Source organism: Aptenodytes patagonicus, chromosome 20 (assembly GCF_965638725.1).
Source record: "Aptenodytes patagonicus chromosome 20, bAptPat1.pri.cur, whole genome shotgun sequence".
Classification (NCBI taxonomy): Eukaryota; Metazoa; Chordata; class Aves; order Sphenisciformes; family Spheniscidae; genus Aptenodytes; species Aptenodytes patagonicus.
Genome location: NC_134968.1, coordinates 707,180 through 727,689, shown reverse-complemented (window position 1 = coordinate 727,689; position 20,510 = coordinate 707,180). Strand labels below are relative to the sequence as shown.

At 51.5% G+C, this 20,510-nt stretch overlaps 3 protein-coding genes across 4 annotated transcripts; 1 reads left to right on the top strand and 2 right to left on the bottom strand.

Moving 5' to 3' along the window:
• Nucleotides 1-753: 753 nt before the first annotated feature.
• LOC143169599 (heat shock protein 30C-like) lies at nucleotides 754-1,592 on the bottom strand. Its single transcript, XM_076357080.1, has one exon. It carries the CDS (start codon nucleotides 1,515-1,517, stop codon nucleotides 909-911), a length of 609 nt encoding a protein of 202 aa, XP_076213195.1. The 5' UTR covers nucleotides 1,518-1,592; the 3' UTR covers nucleotides 754-908.
• A 956-nt stretch (nucleotides 1,593-2,548) lies between these two features.
• LOC143169598 (heat shock protein beta-11-like) lies at nucleotides 2,549-3,389 on the top strand. The gene has a single exon (XM_076357079.1). The coding sequence runs from the start codon at nucleotides 2,656-2,658 to the stop codon at nucleotides 3,238-3,240; it is 585 nt and encodes a 194-aa protein (XP_076213194.1). The 5' UTR covers nucleotides 2,549-2,655; the 3' UTR covers nucleotides 3,241-3,389.
• Nucleotides 3,390-4,565: 1,176 nt separating this feature from the next.
• Nucleotides 4,566-20,490, bottom strand: RAB5C (RAB5C, member RAS oncogene family). Of its 2 annotated transcripts, XM_076357076.1 has the most exons (6): nucleotides 20,422-20,490; nucleotides 9,552-9,796; nucleotides 8,320-8,471; nucleotides 7,879-8,001; nucleotides 6,998-7,091; nucleotides 4,566-6,575 (listed from the first exon to the last, which is right to left on the bottom strand). In XM_076357076.1, exons 2-6 carry the CDS (start codon nucleotides 9,715-9,717, stop codon nucleotides 6,460-6,462), a joined length of 651 nt encoding a protein of 216 aa, XP_076213191.1. In that variant the 5' UTR covers nucleotides 9,718-9,796; nucleotides 20,422-20,490; the 3' UTR covers nucleotides 4,566-6,459. The 2 variants fall into 2 exon arrangements, with proteins under 2 accessions (XP_076213191.1, XP_076213192.1); XM_076357077.1 differs by lacking the exon at nucleotides 7,879-8,001.
• Nucleotides 20,491-20,510: the final 20 nt, after the last annotated feature.

Below are 20,510 nucleotides of genomic sequence, written 5' to 3'. Positions count from 1 at the left end.
ACCGCACCCGGCTCGGCGGTGCTCGGCGCTGCACGGCGCGCTCCGCGCCCCGCAGCCTCCTCCAAATATGGAGTGCAGCCCCGCCTTTCCCGCCAAATATGGGGTGAGGCCACGCCCTCCACGCCCCGCGCCCCGCCTCCTCACTGACACATGGGGTGTAGCCACATCGCCGTGCCCCGCCTCCTCCGCCCAATATGGAGTTTGGCCCCGCCCCAGCCCTGGCATGTGCCCGCCTCCCGAGATCTAGATGAAGTGGGACCGCCCCCGCCTGCCCATTTATGGGAGTCCCCGCCCATTTCGCCGCTGAGGGGCGTGGCTTGGCGGCAGGCTGGGTCGCGCAGGAGCGGGCAGCGCCTGGAAGGTGCCAGCAATGGCGGGGGCGGGAGCGGGTACGGTACAGGGGCCGCTGGCACCGCACGGCACGGGGGGATGGTGGCACGGCACGGCACGGCTCGTGGCCGGGCGGGTACCGCACGGGAGTGTCCCAGCACCATCCCGAAGATGGGGGTCGGGTGCCCAAAGGCTGCCCGGGGGGATGCTCAGGGCCCCCCCGGGGATGCTCAGCGCTGTGCATGTGCTGGAGCCCCTCAAACAACCTCCTCTGCCAAGGCAGGGCTGGGGAGAGGTGCCAGGGACGTGCCCTGCGCCAGCACAGCCCGGCTTCCCATCCTGCCGTCCTGCTGCGTGGGCACAGCCAGGAGCATTGCAAAGCACAGGGCCAGGCGAGACCAGCAAACACAGAAGCCACACAGATAAAAGTCACAAATATTTATTACATATCAAAAAAGCTACATGTTTTGGGCAGAGACCCCCCCACTGGGCCATCACACAATTCCCAACATGGTCCTGCCCTGCGACCAGCAGCTGCCCCAGCAGCCGGGCTCAGCCCAGCCCTGCAACGCTCCCTGTCACGCCTTGGCCCGCTCAGCTCCATCATCGGCGCTGGCTGTTGGCTGCACCACCGCTGGCCCCATCTGGATGGGCACATTCCTCTCCGGTGCAGCCGGCAGGGCCAGCCTGGGGGCCTCGATGCGGAGCTGCCCCTCCTTGGACAGGGAGCACGTCAGCGCCTCGGCGTCCACCTCCTCGGGCACGTCCCACTCCCGCTTCAGCACCTCATACTTGTAGGAGAAGGAGCCCTTCTCGTCTGTGCTCTGTGTCTCCTTCTGCCCCACCAGCACCACCTTCCTGCCCACCATCTTCACCGACAGCTGCTCAGGAGCAAAGTCCTTCACGTCCTGGCAGACAGAGAAGCCCTCCCCGGAGCCCTGGGTCAGGGCTGTGCTGGCACCCGGGCCTTGCTCTGCAGCGATGCCGATCCGTCCGTGGCTGCTCCCGCTGCTCAGGAACTGCTCGAAGCTGCTCATGAACTCCCGAGCCCTCTCCATCTCCAGCCGCAGCTCTCGCTCCAGCTCGGCAAAGAGGGTGCCTGGGTGCGGCCAAAGGGTGCGGACGGGTCCCAGCCACGGGAACAGCGAGCTGGACGCAGGCGGCATGAAGTGCAGGCGGCAAAGCATCTCTGCTCCTGGTGCGCGCTCCCGGCGTGTGCTGCGGCTTGGCTCTGTGCAGGGGCTGGAGCGGTGCTGGGCTGGGGCCGGGGAGCAGCAGGTTTTATCCTCCCCTGCCCAGGGGTGTGCCCCTTCCAGAACACTCTCTACCCACGCACCCTCCTGGAGCCATCGCCTATTTTTGAGAGGCTGATTATCCGTCAGCCAAAATAGCAGCGCCTGCTTCTGGGGACGAGTCACATGCCACAAATAGGGAGCTGCAGTCACCGCCGGGAGCTCGGGTTTCTGCAGAGCCACCGTGATGCAGCAGTGCCTGCGGGACTGCCAGCCGGGGGGCAAGCAAAGCCCTTTCCACAGCCCCCACACTGGGGGGCTCAGCGGAGCGCTGGTTACGCTGTGCCAGGAGCGCGTCGCTTTGGCCAGCACGGGTGTGGTCCCACCCCTAAAGCAACGTGTTCCTACGTCACCTGCTGCCAGTCGCCTCTTGCACTTTCTAGCCCCCCCCCAACCCCGGGGGCCGCCTGCCCCCCTGTCCTGGCTCCATAGCACCTGGCATGTGCACCCTGCCTGGGGAGGGACCCACAGGCTGGTTTCTGGTCTCACCTGGGGGGTCCCTCCCCAGGCAGCTGAGGGTCCTGCAAACGGGGTGGGGGGCAGAGGGGCTCTCCTGCCTGCAGATGGGGGGGGGATTGGCTACAGGCGAGGGGGAGAAGGCAGGGAGGAGAGGAGCCCAGCCCCACTCCCTGCCTGGGAAATAGAAAGGCCACAGATTTTTGGCAGGGGCGGCTCAGGCATCCCGTTCGAAGGCTGAGGTGATGCTGCTAATTATAAGCCAGGAGAGCAGAGCTGCAAGACTAAGGGCGAAGGTATGCTGGGCATGACGTAAGAGGTGCCTCTCCTCATGGATGAGTAACAAGAATGAGCTGGAACAGGCTGGAAAGAGCTGAGCTCTTCTCCCGAGGATGACGTAATGTGCGACATGAGGCCACTCCTTCTGGGAAGGGGAATAAAAGCCGCGGGCGGCAGCACTGGGGCAGATCGCTCCCAGCTCACTGGAGAGGGGACAGCCAGAGAGCCAGCAGCAGCAGCAGCAGCAGCAGCACCAGCACCAGCACCAGCACCAGCACCAGCACCAGCACCAGCAGCGATGCTTTGCCGAATGCACCTTGCACCATTTGCCTCCAGCTCCCTGGCCACCCGGCTGGGCACGGTGAGGACCCTCTGGCCACACGCAGAGACCATCTTCACTGAGCTGCAGCAGGAGATGGAGAAAGCTCGGGAGTTCATGAGCAGCTTCGAGCAGCTCCTGAGCAGCCAAGGAGTCACCGCCATGGAGCGAGCCCCAAGCACCAGCACAGCCCTGACCCAGGGCTCCGGGGAGGGCTTCTCCATCTGCCAGGACGTCAAGAACTTTGCTCCTGAGCAGCTGTCGGTGAAGATGGTGGGCAGGAAGGTGGTGCTGGTGGGGCAGAAGGAGACACAGAATGTCGATGAGAAGGGCTCCTTCTCCTACAAGTACGAGGTGCTGAAGCGGGAGTGGGACGTGCCCGAGGAGGTGGATGCCGAGGCGCTGACATGCTCCCTGTCCAAGGAGGGGCAGCTCCGCATCGAGGCCCCCAGGCTGGCCCTGCCGGCTGCGCCGGAGAGGAATGTGCCCATCCAGGTCAGCCCTGCAGCACCACAGCCCGGACCAGCCTCTGAGGATGGAGCCACCCACAAAGCCCAGGTGTAACGGGAGGGGAAGCGATGGCCCGCGGCAGGACCGGAGAAGATAGCAGCAAGTCTTGGGTTTTAGCCCAGACAAGCTCCATCACCAATGATGTTATTTTTTTCACTATACTGGAATGTTTTTGTATCCAATAAAAATACTTTTGCATAGAACCTGCTTGTACTCTCATGGTGTTGATTGATGGGAAGGCTTGAGCCCTGGTCTCAGCTCTTGATGCCAGAGGAGCTAGATGCACAGAGAGGGAAGAACCTCTCTTGGTGCCTCAGGGCAGCACAAAATGGGGCCGACAGCGGACCCGGAGGGAGGGAAGGGATCTGCGAGCACAGCGCTGCTCAGAGTGGGGGGAGGCAGGAGGCTCCCAAGTGGAGAGGGGCAGCCCCACTCACCTGTGCTGGAGCAGAGGCAGCTGTCCCAGAGAGCAGGCATACTGCCTTTACCCCCTCCTCATGCTGCTGCCAGCATCTGCACCAGCTCCAGAGCCCCTCGCTCCCTGGCCAATGCCACTGAATAGGAAGACAACCGTGCTGGAGGGCCTGGCTGGGTGTCGGGTGCCCCTGTTGTAGCCACATTTTTTCCCCCCAGGCAGCTTGGAAAGGGGCTCCTGGAGCCCCCTCTGGGATCCCAGCAGCAGGGAGGGTGAAGCCCATCTCCAGGCACTGTGTGTAACCACCATAAACACCCATGCTCAGGCCTGGGCAGGCAGCAGGTATGCAGGCAGGCACGCCTGTTTGTGCTAAAGCTGCTCTGAGTTCGGACCACCCTTCCCCGTGGCAGCACGGTGCCGGCAGCAAGGAGGCTCTGCTCTGCAGAGCACTGCCGCGTGATTCTGCATCCAGCAACAGGTCCCCAGCCCTGATACCGAGTCCCTTACATGCTCAGGCAGCAGCAAGACACCCCTTAGGGCATTGCAGGCTCCTTCACAGAGATGGAGACCCAGAGTCCTGGAAGGAGCCAGAAATGAAGCCCTGTCAACCAGGAACCAAGTACAAGAAGCCAGCAGATGGCAACAGCACCTCGATTTGAGCTCACAAGATTGTTCAGAGTTGGGGAAGCCCTTCTCCAACAGGTCCCTCTCTTGCTCCTCTGGCAGATGAGCAGCCAGACTCCCTTGCAGGGGATGGAAACAACCAGCACCCACAGCACCAGGCGAGTGAAGCCCATCTGAGGCTGCCGGAGCCCACACAGCACAGGCAGCCTGTGCTCCAGCCAGACGTCAGGAACTCAGTGACTGAGTCACTGCAGACCCTTCCTGTTTCCAGGATTTTAAGGAAATGCAGCATGAGCAAAAGGCACCTTGGATAGAGGATGAAGCCCACATGAGCCAAGGCTGTTCACACAACTTTATTCGCAGGTACCCAGCAGAGCTTTCAGAGCCCCAACAGTGCAAGCCAAGGACAAGCCCAGCCCAGGGATGGTCACACAGTTGACTGTAGCTGTGCCTCTCGCAGAGATTCAGCAGCCACACACAGCTGAGGAGAGGCAGCAGGTTCAAGCACCAGCACATCACAATCTTCAAGCTCTCCCAAGCATGTATGGTACCGGCCCACCAGCACACATAGTAGCAGTAGAGCTGCAAGGGGATGCTCTGTTTTCCATACTGACTCCAGGTCTCACCCATGGGTGTAAGGATCTCAAGTCCATGCAGCAGTGACAGAAGAGTAGCATCTTTCAAGGCCATCATCCTCCAGGGACAGAGCCATTTTGTTCATTAATACTTGAGCACAGTATTCCTAAGCCTGTCCAGTTGTCAAGCTGAGCTCTGCATACTGGTCCCCCCACCTCTTCCCAACTTGAGTTTAGATAGTTCCCCTAGAAGTATTAAGCAACTAAAAATTCCCACTATTTACCTCAAACTTCCTTGCATGCCGCTGCACAGCACACCACAAACTTACTGAAACACCTGCAGCCTCATTGTAAGGAGTTCCTGCCTCTCGGGGGAGCTGGCTGCTGCAGGAGCAGCCGGCACAGCACGCAGAGGTCTGAGGGCAAGCAGCCCACGTTTCTCCCTGCCCAGGGAAGGAAGGCCACACATCCCTACAGAAGAGCTGGGTGTTGCACACACCACAAGCAGCCTAGCGCACCTCAGCCTCCAGCACAACTGTTATGTTCTGGTCCACTCCCCTTCTGGTTTGAGCTGATTAAGAAACATGAACATTGTTGATTATGATAGGTTTATAAAAATTTTTTTTTAATCACACAAAACTGAAGTTTGTGATGAAGACTAGGTTGACAGTTCCTCTTAAATACCAGTATGCATAAGACATTGCATTAGGCACTAGGCAGCAGCCAACATCAGTTAGAGTCTGGCAACAGAAGCCATTTTAATACCTCCCTTCATACTTTGTGGAATTACAGGCTTTTGCAATACATATTGTTTCCACTGACAAGTTATCCGAGGTTTCCCCCACCCCACCTCTGTACATCAGTAAACCATGTGTATTCACACTAGAGTAGGGTTAACAACATTAGTGGCATCACAACCATCAAAAAAAGGACAATTTTCTATACAAGATTTTTGCAAAAGTTGCAACAGGATTAGTGCATTACAACAGAACCAGAGATAGAAAAAAAAAGAGTTGGCATGCTAGAGTCCAACACAAATAAAGACAACAGGCAGCTAGTTGTATGTACTATATTGACAAGATACTGATTGGTTACATGAAGAAACATACAATACAAAATACAGAAGAAACCAGTTTTGCTTCCCTCTGCCCCACCCCAGAATACTCATAATTGATTTGGTCAATACATGGCTGAAGAGCCAGAGTTTGTCACTATAATGCTACAGTTTAGTGGTTGTTCTAGGCATATCGTACTGGTATTAGCCTTAGCTTTTACATACGGGTAATTTTAAACAAGGTTGCCTAGTCTCAATATCCCTTTGTTTCCAATAGTGAACTACAGTACTGTGGGACCTGGGTGCTGCTGGCCCTCACCCGTGGGAAGGGATGAGCTGGCTGGGCAGACACCAGGTCATGCATCCACCACCACCAGGAAGAGGGAAGAGTAGAAGTTCATATATTAAAAAAGTGACTTAAGACTTAGAATTGAATTAGTATTTGTACAGAAAGGTGCAGGTGGAAGAACTCCCTCCAGCCTATGATCAGAAAGGGATGGAGAAATCACAGCAGCCACCGGCAGCAGCCGCTCTACGGTAAGTGCGATTGTTAGCGTGGATTCCAGTCACGTCATTCAAGGGCTCCGTCAGGCGGGAACAGCTGCTCAATTGCTGCAGCACTGGCTCCTGCTAGGCTGACTGCTCTCCTGAAGGTCAACCACCCGATTCCTACCTGGGCCACCAGGAGCGTTCTGGGGTTCATTTTTTGGCAGTTTCTTGGCTAGAAAGAAACAAGACATTAGCAGGCTCCTCTACAGAGGCCAACCTCCTCCCCACTGCAGGTCACAGGCTGGGCTCAGCCCTGCTCTGGCCCAAGCCCTCACCTCTTAAGGAGTTTGGGATTGGACACTGCTAGCAGCACAAGTACAGCAAACAAACTCACTTCTAGTTCTGGCTGTCATCAGTCATGCTCCTTCCTTACTCACCACCCCAGATAAAGGGAGAGAGGGAACAGGCTTTGCAAGGCAAAGGCTCCAAACACTCAGGGAGTGAGTGACTGTTCACAGAAGTACAGCAAACTGGCCATCTACTCCAGTAAGAGCCTCCAGACCCTGGCTGACAGAGGAGCTCCCATGTTTCCAGTGGGCTGCACTGCTGGTGCTCAGAGCTACTCCAGCCATCCTTCTGCACACAAGCTGTTACCTATCGCCATGAAGATTTCATTCACATTCATCGCCGTCTTTGCCGATGTCTCCATGAACAGCAAGCTGTTGTCATCTGCATATGTTTGTGCATCCTACAAACAATCACATTAGAGCGATAACGGCATCCTGCCAAGAGGAGGCCCAAGCAGACTTAACACGCTTCACTTGCTGGCAAACTAAACACCAAAGAAACCCTGTCCCACCCCAGGCAAGACATTCCACCCCAGTCCCCTGACCCTGCCTGGCCAGGACAGCTGGGAGACATGCACCACTGATCATACTGCATGGCTGGTGTCCCAGCAGCTGAGCTGGGGTACAGCAGCACAGACTGTTTGTGAGCCATGTGAGCCAAATGTAGACACAGCATGTCCTGAGCAGCACAACACCTTGTACTTTGGTTAGCTGGGAGAGTAATACACACTGTAAATGCACCACAAGCAATCCTGTGCAGAGGTCTGAGATAAGAGCTTCTCCTTGAAAGTCTGCCTTAGACAAGGTAAGAGCTGTGAAGAGTAGAGAACAAGCTGGGAATGATTCTTCATGTATCTTGTATCTAAAAAGATGCTGCTTCATACACTGCTGAAGACAGCCCCAGATGAGTAAGGCACCAGAAGAGACTGAAGACAGAAGTTTGTGCTCTGTGGGCCTTATTCTCCACATTCATCATAACTGTTACAGACAAGAGCTACAAGTGCTGTGAAAGGAGTGCACAGGAAAGGCAGGCTACAATTCCCTGAGTGGCATCCTGGGGTCCTCAGCAGCATAATCTTGACTTCCACTCTCCCTCAAAGCATGTTGCACACAGCCACTATCTCCCCCACTTAAGCAAAAAGCTGCTTTCCTGACTTGCTCAGGCAACTGATCTGGATTCCCACTCACCTGGAAGTCCACAGCTCTCTTGGTAGCAAGGTCTGCCTTGTTTCCTGCTAGTGCAATTACAATATTGGGGCTAGCCTGCCTCTGCAACTCTTTCACCCAGTTCTTGGCTCGTACAAATGTGTCCTGGAAGCAAACAGGAGGCAGCAGTCAGGAAAGGCAGCCTCTTATTAATCCACAGTGAAGATATGATTAGAACAAGTCTTTCCTGTAAGAAGTGTTCTGCCTCTACAGCACTTTGTAGCAGGATCCTTTATCAGCATAGACAGCCTTGGTCAGAACTGAGGAAGAGGCTATTAGCAGTTTTCAAGAAACTCAGTACCTGCAGGCAGGCATCTGCAGGGACTCTGAACCCAGACACTCTCCCAGGGAACTGAGAAGCACGAGCTGCAAGCGCAAACACCTCCTCCCCAGTCAACACTCACAGCCCTACGCAGTACTCACTGTGTTAGTGATGTCGTAGACAACAATGGCCGCCTGGGCGCCTCGGTAATACATTGGTGCCAGACTGTGATATCGCTCTTGTCCTGCTGTATCCCATATTTCAAACTTCACCGTTGTGTCATCCAGACAGACTGTCTGTGTTAGGAAGGCAGCTGAAAGAGAAGGTGCATGTTTGCCTTACCTCCAGCTGGAGAGCCCCTGCAGCGAGAGCCAGGAGCTTGGGGCAGTTCTGCTTTTGCATGGGAGTGAGCAGAAGCCCCAGACAGAGGCCAGTGCAGTGCCACTTGTTGTGGAAGCTGCAGCTCTGCTGTATCATCAAGCTCCTTGCACAGAAGAACCCAAGAGCCACCATGCAGCTGACAGGAAGGTGGCCCTGAGAGCCCGGGCAGCAGACAGCCACTGAAGCAGCAGCACTGCCAGTCCCCTCCCTAGCCTCCTCTCGCAGATCATGCAGTACAGCTGCAACATCACCAGGATTAGCTTTGGAGAGCACCACAGTGCCAAAGCACTGAAGTCAGCCCAGTCACACTGCACTCCCCAATTTAGTAACTGGTTATTTTCTTGTTCCAGCAAGTATAATACCATGCGTTACAACTAGGATAAAGGCAACCAGCCTTGGATACAGATTGAAGCAGAACAGCAGAGTTGCCCACATGGCTCTCTGCAGCAGAGCATTAAGCCCTGCTTGCCCATAAGCTATACTTACAGCTATACTTATTCCCTGCATGGATTACTATAGGGACAAATCAAGCCTTTTCTCAGTACGCACCTTCCAGTATTACTGCCCAGAGACCCAGGTGCCAACCGACCTTTGATTGGTGACACTGTGCTAATGATTTCAAGCTAAAGAACTACTAGATCTGAAAGACCTGTGGAAGTAGTTAACAGTATCAGGCTAGAAACAACCCCAAGATCCCAGGTCATGGTCTGAAAAGATAATTAAGGGCTATAAATCAAGCTGAAGGCCTCAGTTCTAATTAGAAGCAGGAATCCAAGCACTGGAACTGAAGACGCCTGAGAGGCAGAGTGCATGGTTGCCATAGCATTATTCTCTGCTGTGCTGATCTTCACACCAACAGACAAGTTGTAAACCAAGAGTTAAAGCATTAGCTGCTTGACTCTAACAAAAACCCCAGACCGGACTGAAATAGCCATTAATACTTCTGATACCCCTGGACTGCATTAGTGAGGCCAGCATCTTCTAGCCATAGGTATTTGGAGTTGGCACTCACCTCCAATCGTGCTCTCCTGGTACTCATGGAACTGCCCCTTCACAAAGCGCAGAACAAGGCTGGACTTCCCCACTGCTGACTCTCCCAAGAGAACAAGTTTAAACTGGCAGATTTTGTTTCCAGCAGCCGGTCCATTCGGTCGAGCAGCTCCACCTCGACCTGCCATTGTGGCCTAAGTGCAGGAGTGCCAAGAGTTAAGGATGCTGCAGGTTCTGCACTAAGATCCACCTGGAGGCAGGTTGCAACTGGAAGAGGAGGTCAGAGTTAGTGACACACTCATGGACTAGCCATACCAGTTCTAGAGGATGGGTTTGATCTGCAGCCACCATCAGCACAGGCAAGCGGTGATTCCTTTCCACAGTGGAAAGTTATCAACTGCATGCACCACAGCACTATCAGGCAGTTTCTGTCAGTCAGCAGCTCCTTCAGCAGGACCTTAAGTCTTCTGAGCCTCCCTGGAGAAGGGATATTGGTAACAAACTTTCCTCCCCACCAGTGGGCCCTCCAGCACTTCCACTATGTGTAGATGTTACACACACCTTGCTAGGGCGAGGCAAGTAAAGAATAGTCAGCACACCAATTGGTGTTATTAGAGCTTCGTCTATTAAAACAACAATTACTCTGTTCATGGAGGTAACTGAGGTTGACCTTTAGCTCCTTCCTCCTCTCCCAAGTTCACAAGGTAGCAACTTCAGACTATCAATGCAATACAGAAATGTTCAAGTGCCCACATAAGCCATTACAGGAAGCAGTCCTGCATGTCAGTCCTTCAGATCACAAGGCATTCAGACAAAGGGAGTTTCTATATTCAGTCTGTTAGTTTAGAGGCACTCGCACCAAGCCATTAAATACAGCATCTTAGAGCAGTCCTGAAGAAGGCCTTTGAATTGCTACGCAAGCAGCCTGTCACAGGGAGGGAAGTCATTTGGTAGCAGCCACTCTCTGGGCACAGGCTGTGTACTCAGACTGAAAGCAACTACTCCCCATCCCTGCTGGAAGTGAGTACTTACCACCAAACAAGAGTCTTGACAGCTTGATGCAAATGCAGAGTCAACACCTAATGCTTCCCACACCCCGTCCCAGCTGCCTCATTGTCCTTATCCCACATCATTGCAGGTCATCAGGCTACTGGCCACATCCTTCATGAGAAGACTGTTCAAGTCCAGCTATGCTGAACAGCACAAACAGGTAGCATCACCCACGATCAGAACCGCCATCCCATCTCCCCAGCACTCAATTCACCAGCACCAAATCTCTAGGGCCGTGCAGAAGCACAAAACCATGGCAAGAGCAGCAATACAAGCTGTTTTACATCCACAGTTAACCACAAGTGAAGTCTCAGTGCCTTCCCAACCGTTTCAGCTGCAGGCAGCAGAGAACAGGAGTGCTTTCAAAGCGCACAGTTACACAGATTTCGGCCTATTTCCTGTTCTCATCACAACTCCCACTTCCTGCCAATGGCAAATGCTACAGCTGACTGCATCTGCTCTGCACCGCCGCTCTCCCTTCAACTCTCATAGCCCAAGCATCTTACTGACGGAGACAACTGCAAAAACAAAATCCCCCGAAAGCCAATTTCTCCTTGTTCTGAGTGTACCCCCAAGGAAACTCTGGGTATGCTCTCACGCTGGAGTACATGCAGCATTTACCCAGCAAATACCAGATTCCTATGAATAAGAAACTTAAAGCAAGTGGAAACGGGTCTGACCTGGAACAGTGTGTCCTGTGAACAAGGCTCAGGCCTGCCTCAACACAGCAGCTTACCAAAGAAGAGTTTCAAATACCTGCTTTCCAGAGCAAAGCCTGCCCAGTTGTGACTGCTGTGAGGCTACTTTAATTACGTCTCAAGTTTCAGCTCAATTCCATAGTTTGATAGGAAACCTACAGCCATTTCAGTCCAAGAGCTCATCTGGAGGGATACCCCATTAGTGTCATCGGCTGAAGAACCTCTTCAGCTTTCAAAACACAGAACCACTTGAGCATACTCTGACCTACAGAGACATTCAACCTCAAATTGTTTTGACCAGAAGGCAAGTCGGAAACCCACTGTTAAGCCAGTACCGTTCACTGAAGCTAGCAGGTAGGAGAGAAGCCATGAGGAGTAACTTGTCAATGCAGTGAGATGTTTCAGTAGCCCAAGCTGTGAAGAAGCCATTGCTTTGAGTGGTCTGTCCAGTCTTGGCTTAAGTCAGTGAAGAAATTACACTTCAGAGCTGAGTCCTTGCAAAGGCCAGTAACACTGTCAGGACCCCCACCTCCTCTTCCGAGAAAGGACAAACACTCTTTTGACAGGATGAGAAAGCTTGATAGGAAGCAAATTAGCAACTTGTTTTGCTGGACAGCAAGGAAGCAGTGTTCTGCAGCTCTGGCCAGGAGCAGCCTGGTTACCACCAGGTTCAAGAGACATCAGCAGCTCTACATCTCTACCAGCCTGAAAAAGTTTCCACCTTTTAGAGTTTCTCCTCTAACCAGAGTCTGCAAGAGAACAGTTTTTGCTTGTTTAACCTTGTATTCATTTACCAGGGCAGTCTATCAGCAGTACGTAAGCTCTGTCACTGTTTCAGACTAACATTCTGCACATTAAATGCCACGTGAATCATGCCTCTACTGAGTTATGACCTCCTGAAATATGATAGGGGTGATTCCCAGAGCAAAACAAGGAAATGAGCCTGTTGACATCCTCAAGTCTTAGTATGACCTATATTTCACAGATCTCGATTCACATCGCCATCTGGTTGTGCTACATGAACTCAAACAGAATTAAGCAAGCATGTCTGTATGTCCAACTCATCATGGAGAGCTACTGATCAGAGCAAGTAGTCAAGCAGCTAGAGCCTGTGACCACTTTTAATTATGGAGAACCTGATCACCACCTAAAGATGGTTTGACATTTGCCTGCAGGATTATATGACTTCATGTCCACCTGAGAAGCTGCCAGATCTTTAGGACATTTGGGTGGAATTTATGCAGTTCAGATGACCCTAACTGCAGCCATCTCACTAAGGGTCTCAGGCTGAGAACATACACGAGATCAGAATGACCAGCTTAGTATTTCTGCTGATGTTCACAGAAAGACCAAATAATTGGAGTGAGCGACTACCAAAGCTGTAGACAGTGAGAACTCTCCATTGCAGGATGATCACTTTGGCACTTTTTGCTAATGCCAACATCTTTGAGGATTTTTACATTCCTGTCAGAAACAGAACTCCACTCTGCTGAATGCAGAAGTAACAGCCAGCTAAACTACACAGCCTGGATCTGCGCTAGATCAGCCCACACTGATCAGTGATTATCAGTTTGAGAAATGGAGTGCTTCATGCTGCATGAAGCCATTTCTGATGCTCAGGGAGGCTGTTCATCCCCTCTTCCAGCAGAGTGAATTGGGCATGCACCCCTCCCCGCAAGGGGGTAACTCTCAAGCCATGGGTCAGTCAGACCAAAATAACTATAGTGATACTGTGCAGACAAGTAAAAGCAGCTGAAGTTGCAGCTTGCCATAATAATTCAAGAAGTCAAGACCATGAGAAGGAAGGGTATGACAGGGTATTCTTGTAATCACGATTAACAAGCATTGATTTTCCTACTAGCTTCTTGTAACTAGTGAAACTCAGCAGCTTGTGATGTCACAAGATCCATAAAAAGGTACATGCTGGTTTACTTGCCCTACCTGCCTCCTGCTTACTGAAGCGCACTCAGCTCTGCATCACACAGGCAAAAGTACCAATTTTTTTTATTGTAAACTCTTGGAACAGTCTCTCGTTTGCTTTGAGATCAAAGACAAGTTTTCAATGCCTGATGCTGTCCAACAACCAAGAACTCTAGGTCTATCACTTCTGCAGTTTATGCTCCTCTCAACACTTCATCTGTTTGCCAGGATTTGTTGTAGGGGCTTGTACGCTCCCATGAATATTGAATTCAAGAATCTGAATGCCCTACATGAGAAAGCACATGCCAGCACTGCTGCATTCCCAGCCTACCCAAGAGCAAGGCAGTTCTCCAGAGCTGATAGGATGCTTGAGACTAGCACAAGAGCTCATTTCAAACAAACCAGCCCAGTACAAGAACCCCAATCTCCACAGGCCAATTACTATCAGATCCCCATGATCAACCCCTGCACGAGACAATTGCTTCACAAGACTGCCTATCACAAGGAAGCTCCTAGTTTAAGGTGTCAGAAGTTCAGAATCTGATATTTTTGCCCTGTGTTCACCCAGTAGCAAAGACTACTCTGAAAGCTGGCGATATTTAGAAACCCAATCCCAAAGAATCTAGTTACCCAAGAGGACTGCTTCTGCTCTCAGCTATGCAAGAAACCATTTAACTGTGGACTTGTTGGCTTAGAATCAAAATACTCAAGACAAAAGCCCCAGTGAAGTATTTATCTCGTTAAATAGCTGACAGCATTACATGAATTTCTTGGCAAAGCAACCCCTGAAGTTACTGAGTGGTTTTGCTTCACCTAACACTGAATGGGCAGCTAGCCACCGCTAGCAGGAAGCTTGTACTACCTTGCTCCCACCCAGAACTGGCAAGTCAGCTTTAGGACCCAGATTCACAAGCAACTTCCACGAGCAGGACCAGCAGCAAGTGTCAGACCCATCAGAACAACACAGACTCCACTAGCCCAGATTAGCATAGCATGGAGTGTCAGCCTGGTTTTCCAACACATTAATATGATTAATAAGAACAAACTTCAAAAGCCTTACTGCAGTAGAGTCCACACTGCAGAGGAAGGAGCAACAGATCCAGCCCTTACCGATGAGATGAACCAGGAAACAGACTTGCAAGTACTGACCTCAGCCCCTCAGACCCATAAAGTCCAATCAGTTTTAATACTTCATCTTTCTACAGACAACACACACTTCCCTCCACAAACAAAGAACACTTAGTCTCTTGATCAGTAAGGCTTTAATCTGGAGCTTCAGTAACAGCTCTAAATTGGGGAACTAGTCATTGCAGTTGTCAGGAGCTGCACTATAGCCTTAAAGTGTAGATTCAGACCTAAGTCAGCCCAGACAGCAGTTTCAGATGTACTCCTATGGTTTTTACACTATCATAATTCACAACTTCTCTGCAGAGTCTCATGCCCAAGCCTCCCAAAGACTTGGGCACACTCAGTTTAATTCAGAGGTTAATAGACTTTACATCAGCAAAAAGTTAAATTACTTTTTGTTGGTAGCTACAGTTCTGAAGTGTAGTAGAATCTGTAATACCAGCTCCTTTTCGTGCTTTTAATACCTGCATCTGTTTCCTGACATCTGCAGAGCCATGGCCTCCAAAGCAGCCCCAGCAGCTGGCTGTTTTTCAAAGCAGCTTTTCAAAAACAATTCTATCAGAGATTTCAAGGCCGCTACCCTGCAGTTACGACTCAATCCAGCGCAGATGCTATGTGCAGCTGAGCTAGCAGGACAGTACAACATGCAGCTACATCTAGCTGGGCAATCCAGGGCCAAGCCAGCAGAAGAAGCCTTTCCATTGCTTTGCAAGCCTGGTCTTATGAAGGACAGTTGCCAAGCACAGTGAAATGGAGCCATCTTCCTTGGGTCATCTCTAAAGCTAGATTAACAGAGCCTTTAAGGCAAGACAAACCCAAGAGAAGAAGTTGTGATGAAGGCCAAGTTTCTGCCACTTAGCAGGGTCTCATACATGAGGCCCTAATGACAGGGTGCTGCACAGTGCCAAGCACAAGTGGTCAAAATGAAGATCCGACCTGAACAGGCAGCTCGGACAAGATCGTCTGAAGTCCAGACCAGCTCAGAACTCATTGTTATATACAGAAAGCTACTGCTCAGTTTGAGACTAAGTCTCAGTTGCTAGATGTCACCTGCTTGAACTAGGCAAGTCAGGTCTAAGACTGTTAAACTGTGAAGCCAGGAATACCCATGCATCCTACAAAGCTGATCTGACTCTTTGGAAGATTAGGAAAAGATCACAGCCTGCACGACTGAGTCAAGAAGTGCAGGACTTTGCTCAAAGGGAGTTATAAAGCTCCCTCAAGCCTTCTTCTAGCCAGTTTAACCCCATACACATCCCCTCAGAAGGGTTTCCTAGGTTTAAGTGGTTATCCTTTAGCAGGAATTCTTGAAAACATCTCATGAGGTAAAAAGACATTACACTTACTGATGCTACCTTGGAGCTAAATTTTTTTATACTCAAGCTGAATAGGTATCAGCAACAATAGTTATTACCATGTTGGTCACACTGGCAGCACAAGGAAGTTCCATGCCTAATCCAGTGGGGGTTTTAATTCTGCAGAATAGCATGACTAATTGCTTTTAAAACTGCAGTTAGTGTCCTATTAGATCACCATAGCTCAACAGAGAAACATGCGGTGAGGGCAGGCTGAGGCGTAGTGCTTCTGCCTGGTCCTCATGTATCAGGAAAGCAACAGGGATAACACCAGAACTCACGTTCTAACCAGGGCCACCAAACCCCGAGTTGTGTTGACACGGTAGCAAGAGAACTCACACCAGATCCAAGTGACAGAAGACCCATGAATGCAAGCTTTCAGCACTGATCAAACTCTACTTAGCTGAGCTATGGAGACAATACACTTGCAAAGACTGCTTTAAAAAGAGTGGAATGAAAAGTGGCATGAGAAGGTATGAATTGCAGCGTAAGACTTTTGTGGAAGAGTTTTGCATCACCTTCATTTCACATAAGCTTCTCACTAGTTGTAGGGAGCAAAGCCTCCATATTCCCTGTCCCCACATTAACTCCCTCTTGGGGGTCTTACCTACTTTTAGTTATCCTTGATACTGCAGGAACTTAGTCCTATTTCACAGAAGATGAGGCACAGCCAGGTTGAAGGAGCAACTCATGAGTGCAGTCTGGACCAACTACAAACTGAACAAAAGCATCAAGTTTTTAATTCTGCAAGGCAGAATTCAGGCAAGGTTCTTCTAACCCCTGTTCTTGATATTGTCCACTACTCAGCACACCCTCAAAAGACTCAGCTTAATTTTGACTACAAGTCCAACAACATGTGCCTTTAGACAGCACCTACTATTCTGTGAACAAGGCGGCAAGATCATTAACAATGCAAAGCAGAAAACAGCTGTCTTCTCTGCAAAAAGAGTCAGTGACCTTCATAATATCTTTTCCAGACCGCACAAAGATCTCTTGCCTCTAGCAGCTCCTTATTTGGAGCTCTACCAAATAAAAGCAAACACAAAAACCAGCATTTTCTTATCTGTTTATTGTAGAACTACTCCAGCAGTTCATTCCTGTGCTCCAGGGGAGGAAAGCGTTCCTTTTAGGATTTAGATGAAGCTTTATTCTTCCCCGATACTGTCACTTCCAGGAATGTTCATTGTTTCTGGCTAGCATTTGGAGTGTTTTCATAGTGTTACTCTGATGACTTAACAGAACTTGCATAAGAGGACTTCAAACTTCATACCCCAAGGGAAGAAGACAGCTGACTCTGCCGTTTCTACATTCTACCCTCTTTTAAGTATGCTGACCGAAATACTTTGGGCTACACCCACTTCATTAGAAACGTTCCCATTTCATTTCCTGTGTCTGAAAGTACTTGGCATTCTTTCCCCCTCCCTTTTCTGGGAAATGCCATGACCACCTATCCGCTAATCATGCGGCAGTTTAAGAAGTTAGGATCAAGTGCTGACGACCAGCAGGGCCTAGAGCAATTCTAGAGCTGATCCCTCTTTAGATGCAGAAGAGCTTTGCTCTTTGCAGAAGCAATTCCACTTCTCATCACAACAGTTAAGTTTGGCCAAGCACACAGAGTATGAATATGTTACTAGACAGTTTTGTTTCAGACACTGCCCAATCCATTATTGGTTTCACTAGTAAAGCAAAGGGACCTAAACCCAACTCTGTTCATAGTAAAACTAGACAAATGTTTTATTTTACTATATTCATACCCACACATCAAGCTAGCCTTCCCCTTACTGCTCTCTAGTAGCTTAAATCCTTCTTCAGCAGTCCCATTTCGTCTTGCCTATGTTGCTGCCTCACCTGAAGGGGTATCAGCACCTACTTAAACAGCCTCAAGGGACCTACACTGCCTGGCACTATCTTAAAACAAATGTAGTCTAAATTAGCCTATAGGATCTTAGAGGGAAAGTTTGCCTCTAGAGGTAGGTTTTTGCTATGGAAGTAGTTGACTGTTCGGGCATACTGCTGAGACTCGAGAGAAGTCTGAGATGATTTCAGCAATGAGACCCAGTTACTGAATCTAAACATTGCTCTTAACCTTACAGGTCTATACAGGCTCATGCTTTACCTGCTCTCCTCACTCCAAGAATGCATTAAGACCAACATCATCCCATAGCTGCCTACACACACTATTCTGAATTCTTCACCCTTTTCAGTCACAGTTCTTTCACATTATTATCCAGTTAAGCTGAAAAAATGTAAGACTTTCAGAGTCAAGGCAGTATTATATCCCATATTAATGGGATATTCCAAGAAAGTTCTTTCAAACAGCATGGCATGTCAAGCCATTATGAGTCAGAAGTATCTTTTTTTTTGGTTTCAACCAAGCTTTGGAGTTCTGCCTTTAGTGTAGGCTCAGAAGTCCTAACTTAGTGCAAAGCGGAATTGATGTCATGCTATAAGCAGGGCAGCTCAAATATTTGTTGACCCACCACACAAAAAGCTAAGAATAGTAGATGCAAGTTGTTCCACATAAGACTTAAAATAGTACCTCAGTGTACTCTCTTCCCTCCGATTTCCTTACGTGCTTGGACACAGTCAAGGTCAGAACTCCAACAGCCATGTACAAAAGCAACAAGCTAAAGGTCAGCTGAGATCAGGTCAACACTGTATTTAGTCTCACTGGCAGACCAGTTTACAGTGAGGAGTCACAGTTAGTTTACAGTGAGGAGTCACAGTTAGTTAGCAGAGAGCAACTACGACTGCCATGGCTCCTCACAGCCCCCACCCAGCCCCAGGCATTTTAGCAGCACCTTGAGCATTACCAGGAATAAGGTTCGAGCAGTCTTCACAGGATTTAGCACTACAAACCCGTTGCTTACACTTACATCTGCACTATTAGCCTTTGCAGGATCACATACCGACTACGCTCTCAGCTTACAGGCAGCGGTCTCTCCCACCGCGCTGAAGATCCAAGGACGGCCTTGCATCTGAGCACGTCTGGGTTTCCTTCCAGACAAGCTACGGAACTTTCTTGCAGGCTTTGTGCCTCATTCAAGAGCCTGCAGCACCACACATTTCATAGAATCATAGAATCATTGAGGTTGGAAAAGACCTCTAAGATCATCGAGTCCAACCGTCAACCCAACACCACCATGCCCACTAAACCATGTCCCTAAGCGCCTCATCTACACGTCTTTTAAATACCTCCAGGGATGGGGACTCCACCACTTCCCTGGGCAGCCTGTTCCAATGTTTCACCACTCTTTCAGTAAAGAAATTTTTCCTTACATCCAATCTAAACCTCCCCTGGCGCAACTTGAGGCCATTTCCTCTCGTCCTATCACTTGTTACTTCGGAGAAAAGACCAACACCCACCTCGCTACAACCTCCTTTCAGGTGGTTGTAGAGAGCGATGAGGTCTCCCCTCAGCCTCCTTTTTTCCAGGCTGAACAACCCCAGTTCCCTCAGCCGCTCCTCATAAGACTTGTTCTCCAGACCCCTCACCAGCCTCGTTGCCCTTCTCTGGACACGCTCCAGCACCTCAACGTCCTTCTTGTAGTGAGGGGCCCAAAACTGAACACAGTATTCGAGGTGCGGCCTCACCAGGGCCGAGTACAGGGGCACGATCACTTCCCTACTCCTGCTGGCCACACTATTTCTGATACAGGCCAGGATGCCATTGGCCTTCTTGGCCACCTGGGCACACTGCCGGCTCATGTTCAGCCGGCTGTCGACCAACACCATTTCGCTTCACAAATGCCCCCTGGGGAGCACAGGGGCTGTGTTTGTCACCAGCAGCAAGCCAGAAGAGTCTCCATTCCACTAGAACCTATTTTCAGCAGATAATCCTTCGTTTAGGCAGTTCTGTACTCGGGAACCTGGCTGGGCTTTCAGACTTCTAGAGTTTCTGTTCCCACCTCAGCAGCTGACTAGCTACAACAAAATATTGTACCACATCTCTCCTCACAGGTGCCGCACCTTCCCCAAATTCCATTTAACAGTCGTCACTACAAAGAGATAAAGGAGTTGGGGAACAGCAGCCAGGCAGACCCAGCACACCGACAGCAGGCACTCGTGCTTGCTGCCGCGCGAGCCCTTCCTACTCACGGAGAAAAACAGTCCAAAGGAGCGCCAAACCTAAGACTCCACAACGCAGACACGACGTTCTCCTTGAGTTCGAGACCGTCACCTTTGACGGGCTGATCTTTCCGACTAGCACAGCTCCCTTCCCTGGGTACGCCTCGCTACGAGATCAGCCCCACACTCCGCAAGGCCGGAGCCGCCGGTGCACCGCGGCAGCGCCGCTCTCCCGCCTCGCCAGGACACCCAGCGGGACCGGCTCGCCCAGGACCCGGCGGGGGGAGGTTTATTTCGGACACCCTCGAATGCCGGAGCCCCCCGCCCCGCTGGCGGCGGCTCGCTCCAGACCCCAGCTCACGCAACCCGACAGCGCAGCCGGGACGCGGCGGCCTCGCCCCGAGCCCCCGCTCTGCTCCCCACCGCGGGGCCCCCGGAGCGGCGCCGCCCGGCTGCCTCCCCCCCGCCGGGCGGGATCCCGGGGAGCCGGGTCTGCGGCGCACGGGCCCGGTAGAGCCGGGCCCCCGGGCCAGGAACCGCCCGGGGCAGGGCTCGGCACCGAGCCGCGCCGGGCACCGCCTGCCCGGAGCCCCCGCGGGCCGGGCCGCGTCGCAGCCTGCCCCGCCGCGGCGGTACGGGACGAGCGGGCCCCGCCGCCCCCGGCCCCACTCACCGCCCGGAGCGCCGCTCCCCCCGCCGCAGGTGAGTCTCGCAGGCTCCGGCCCGCACTTCCGCCTTTACCCGTTCCGCTTCCGGATCCGC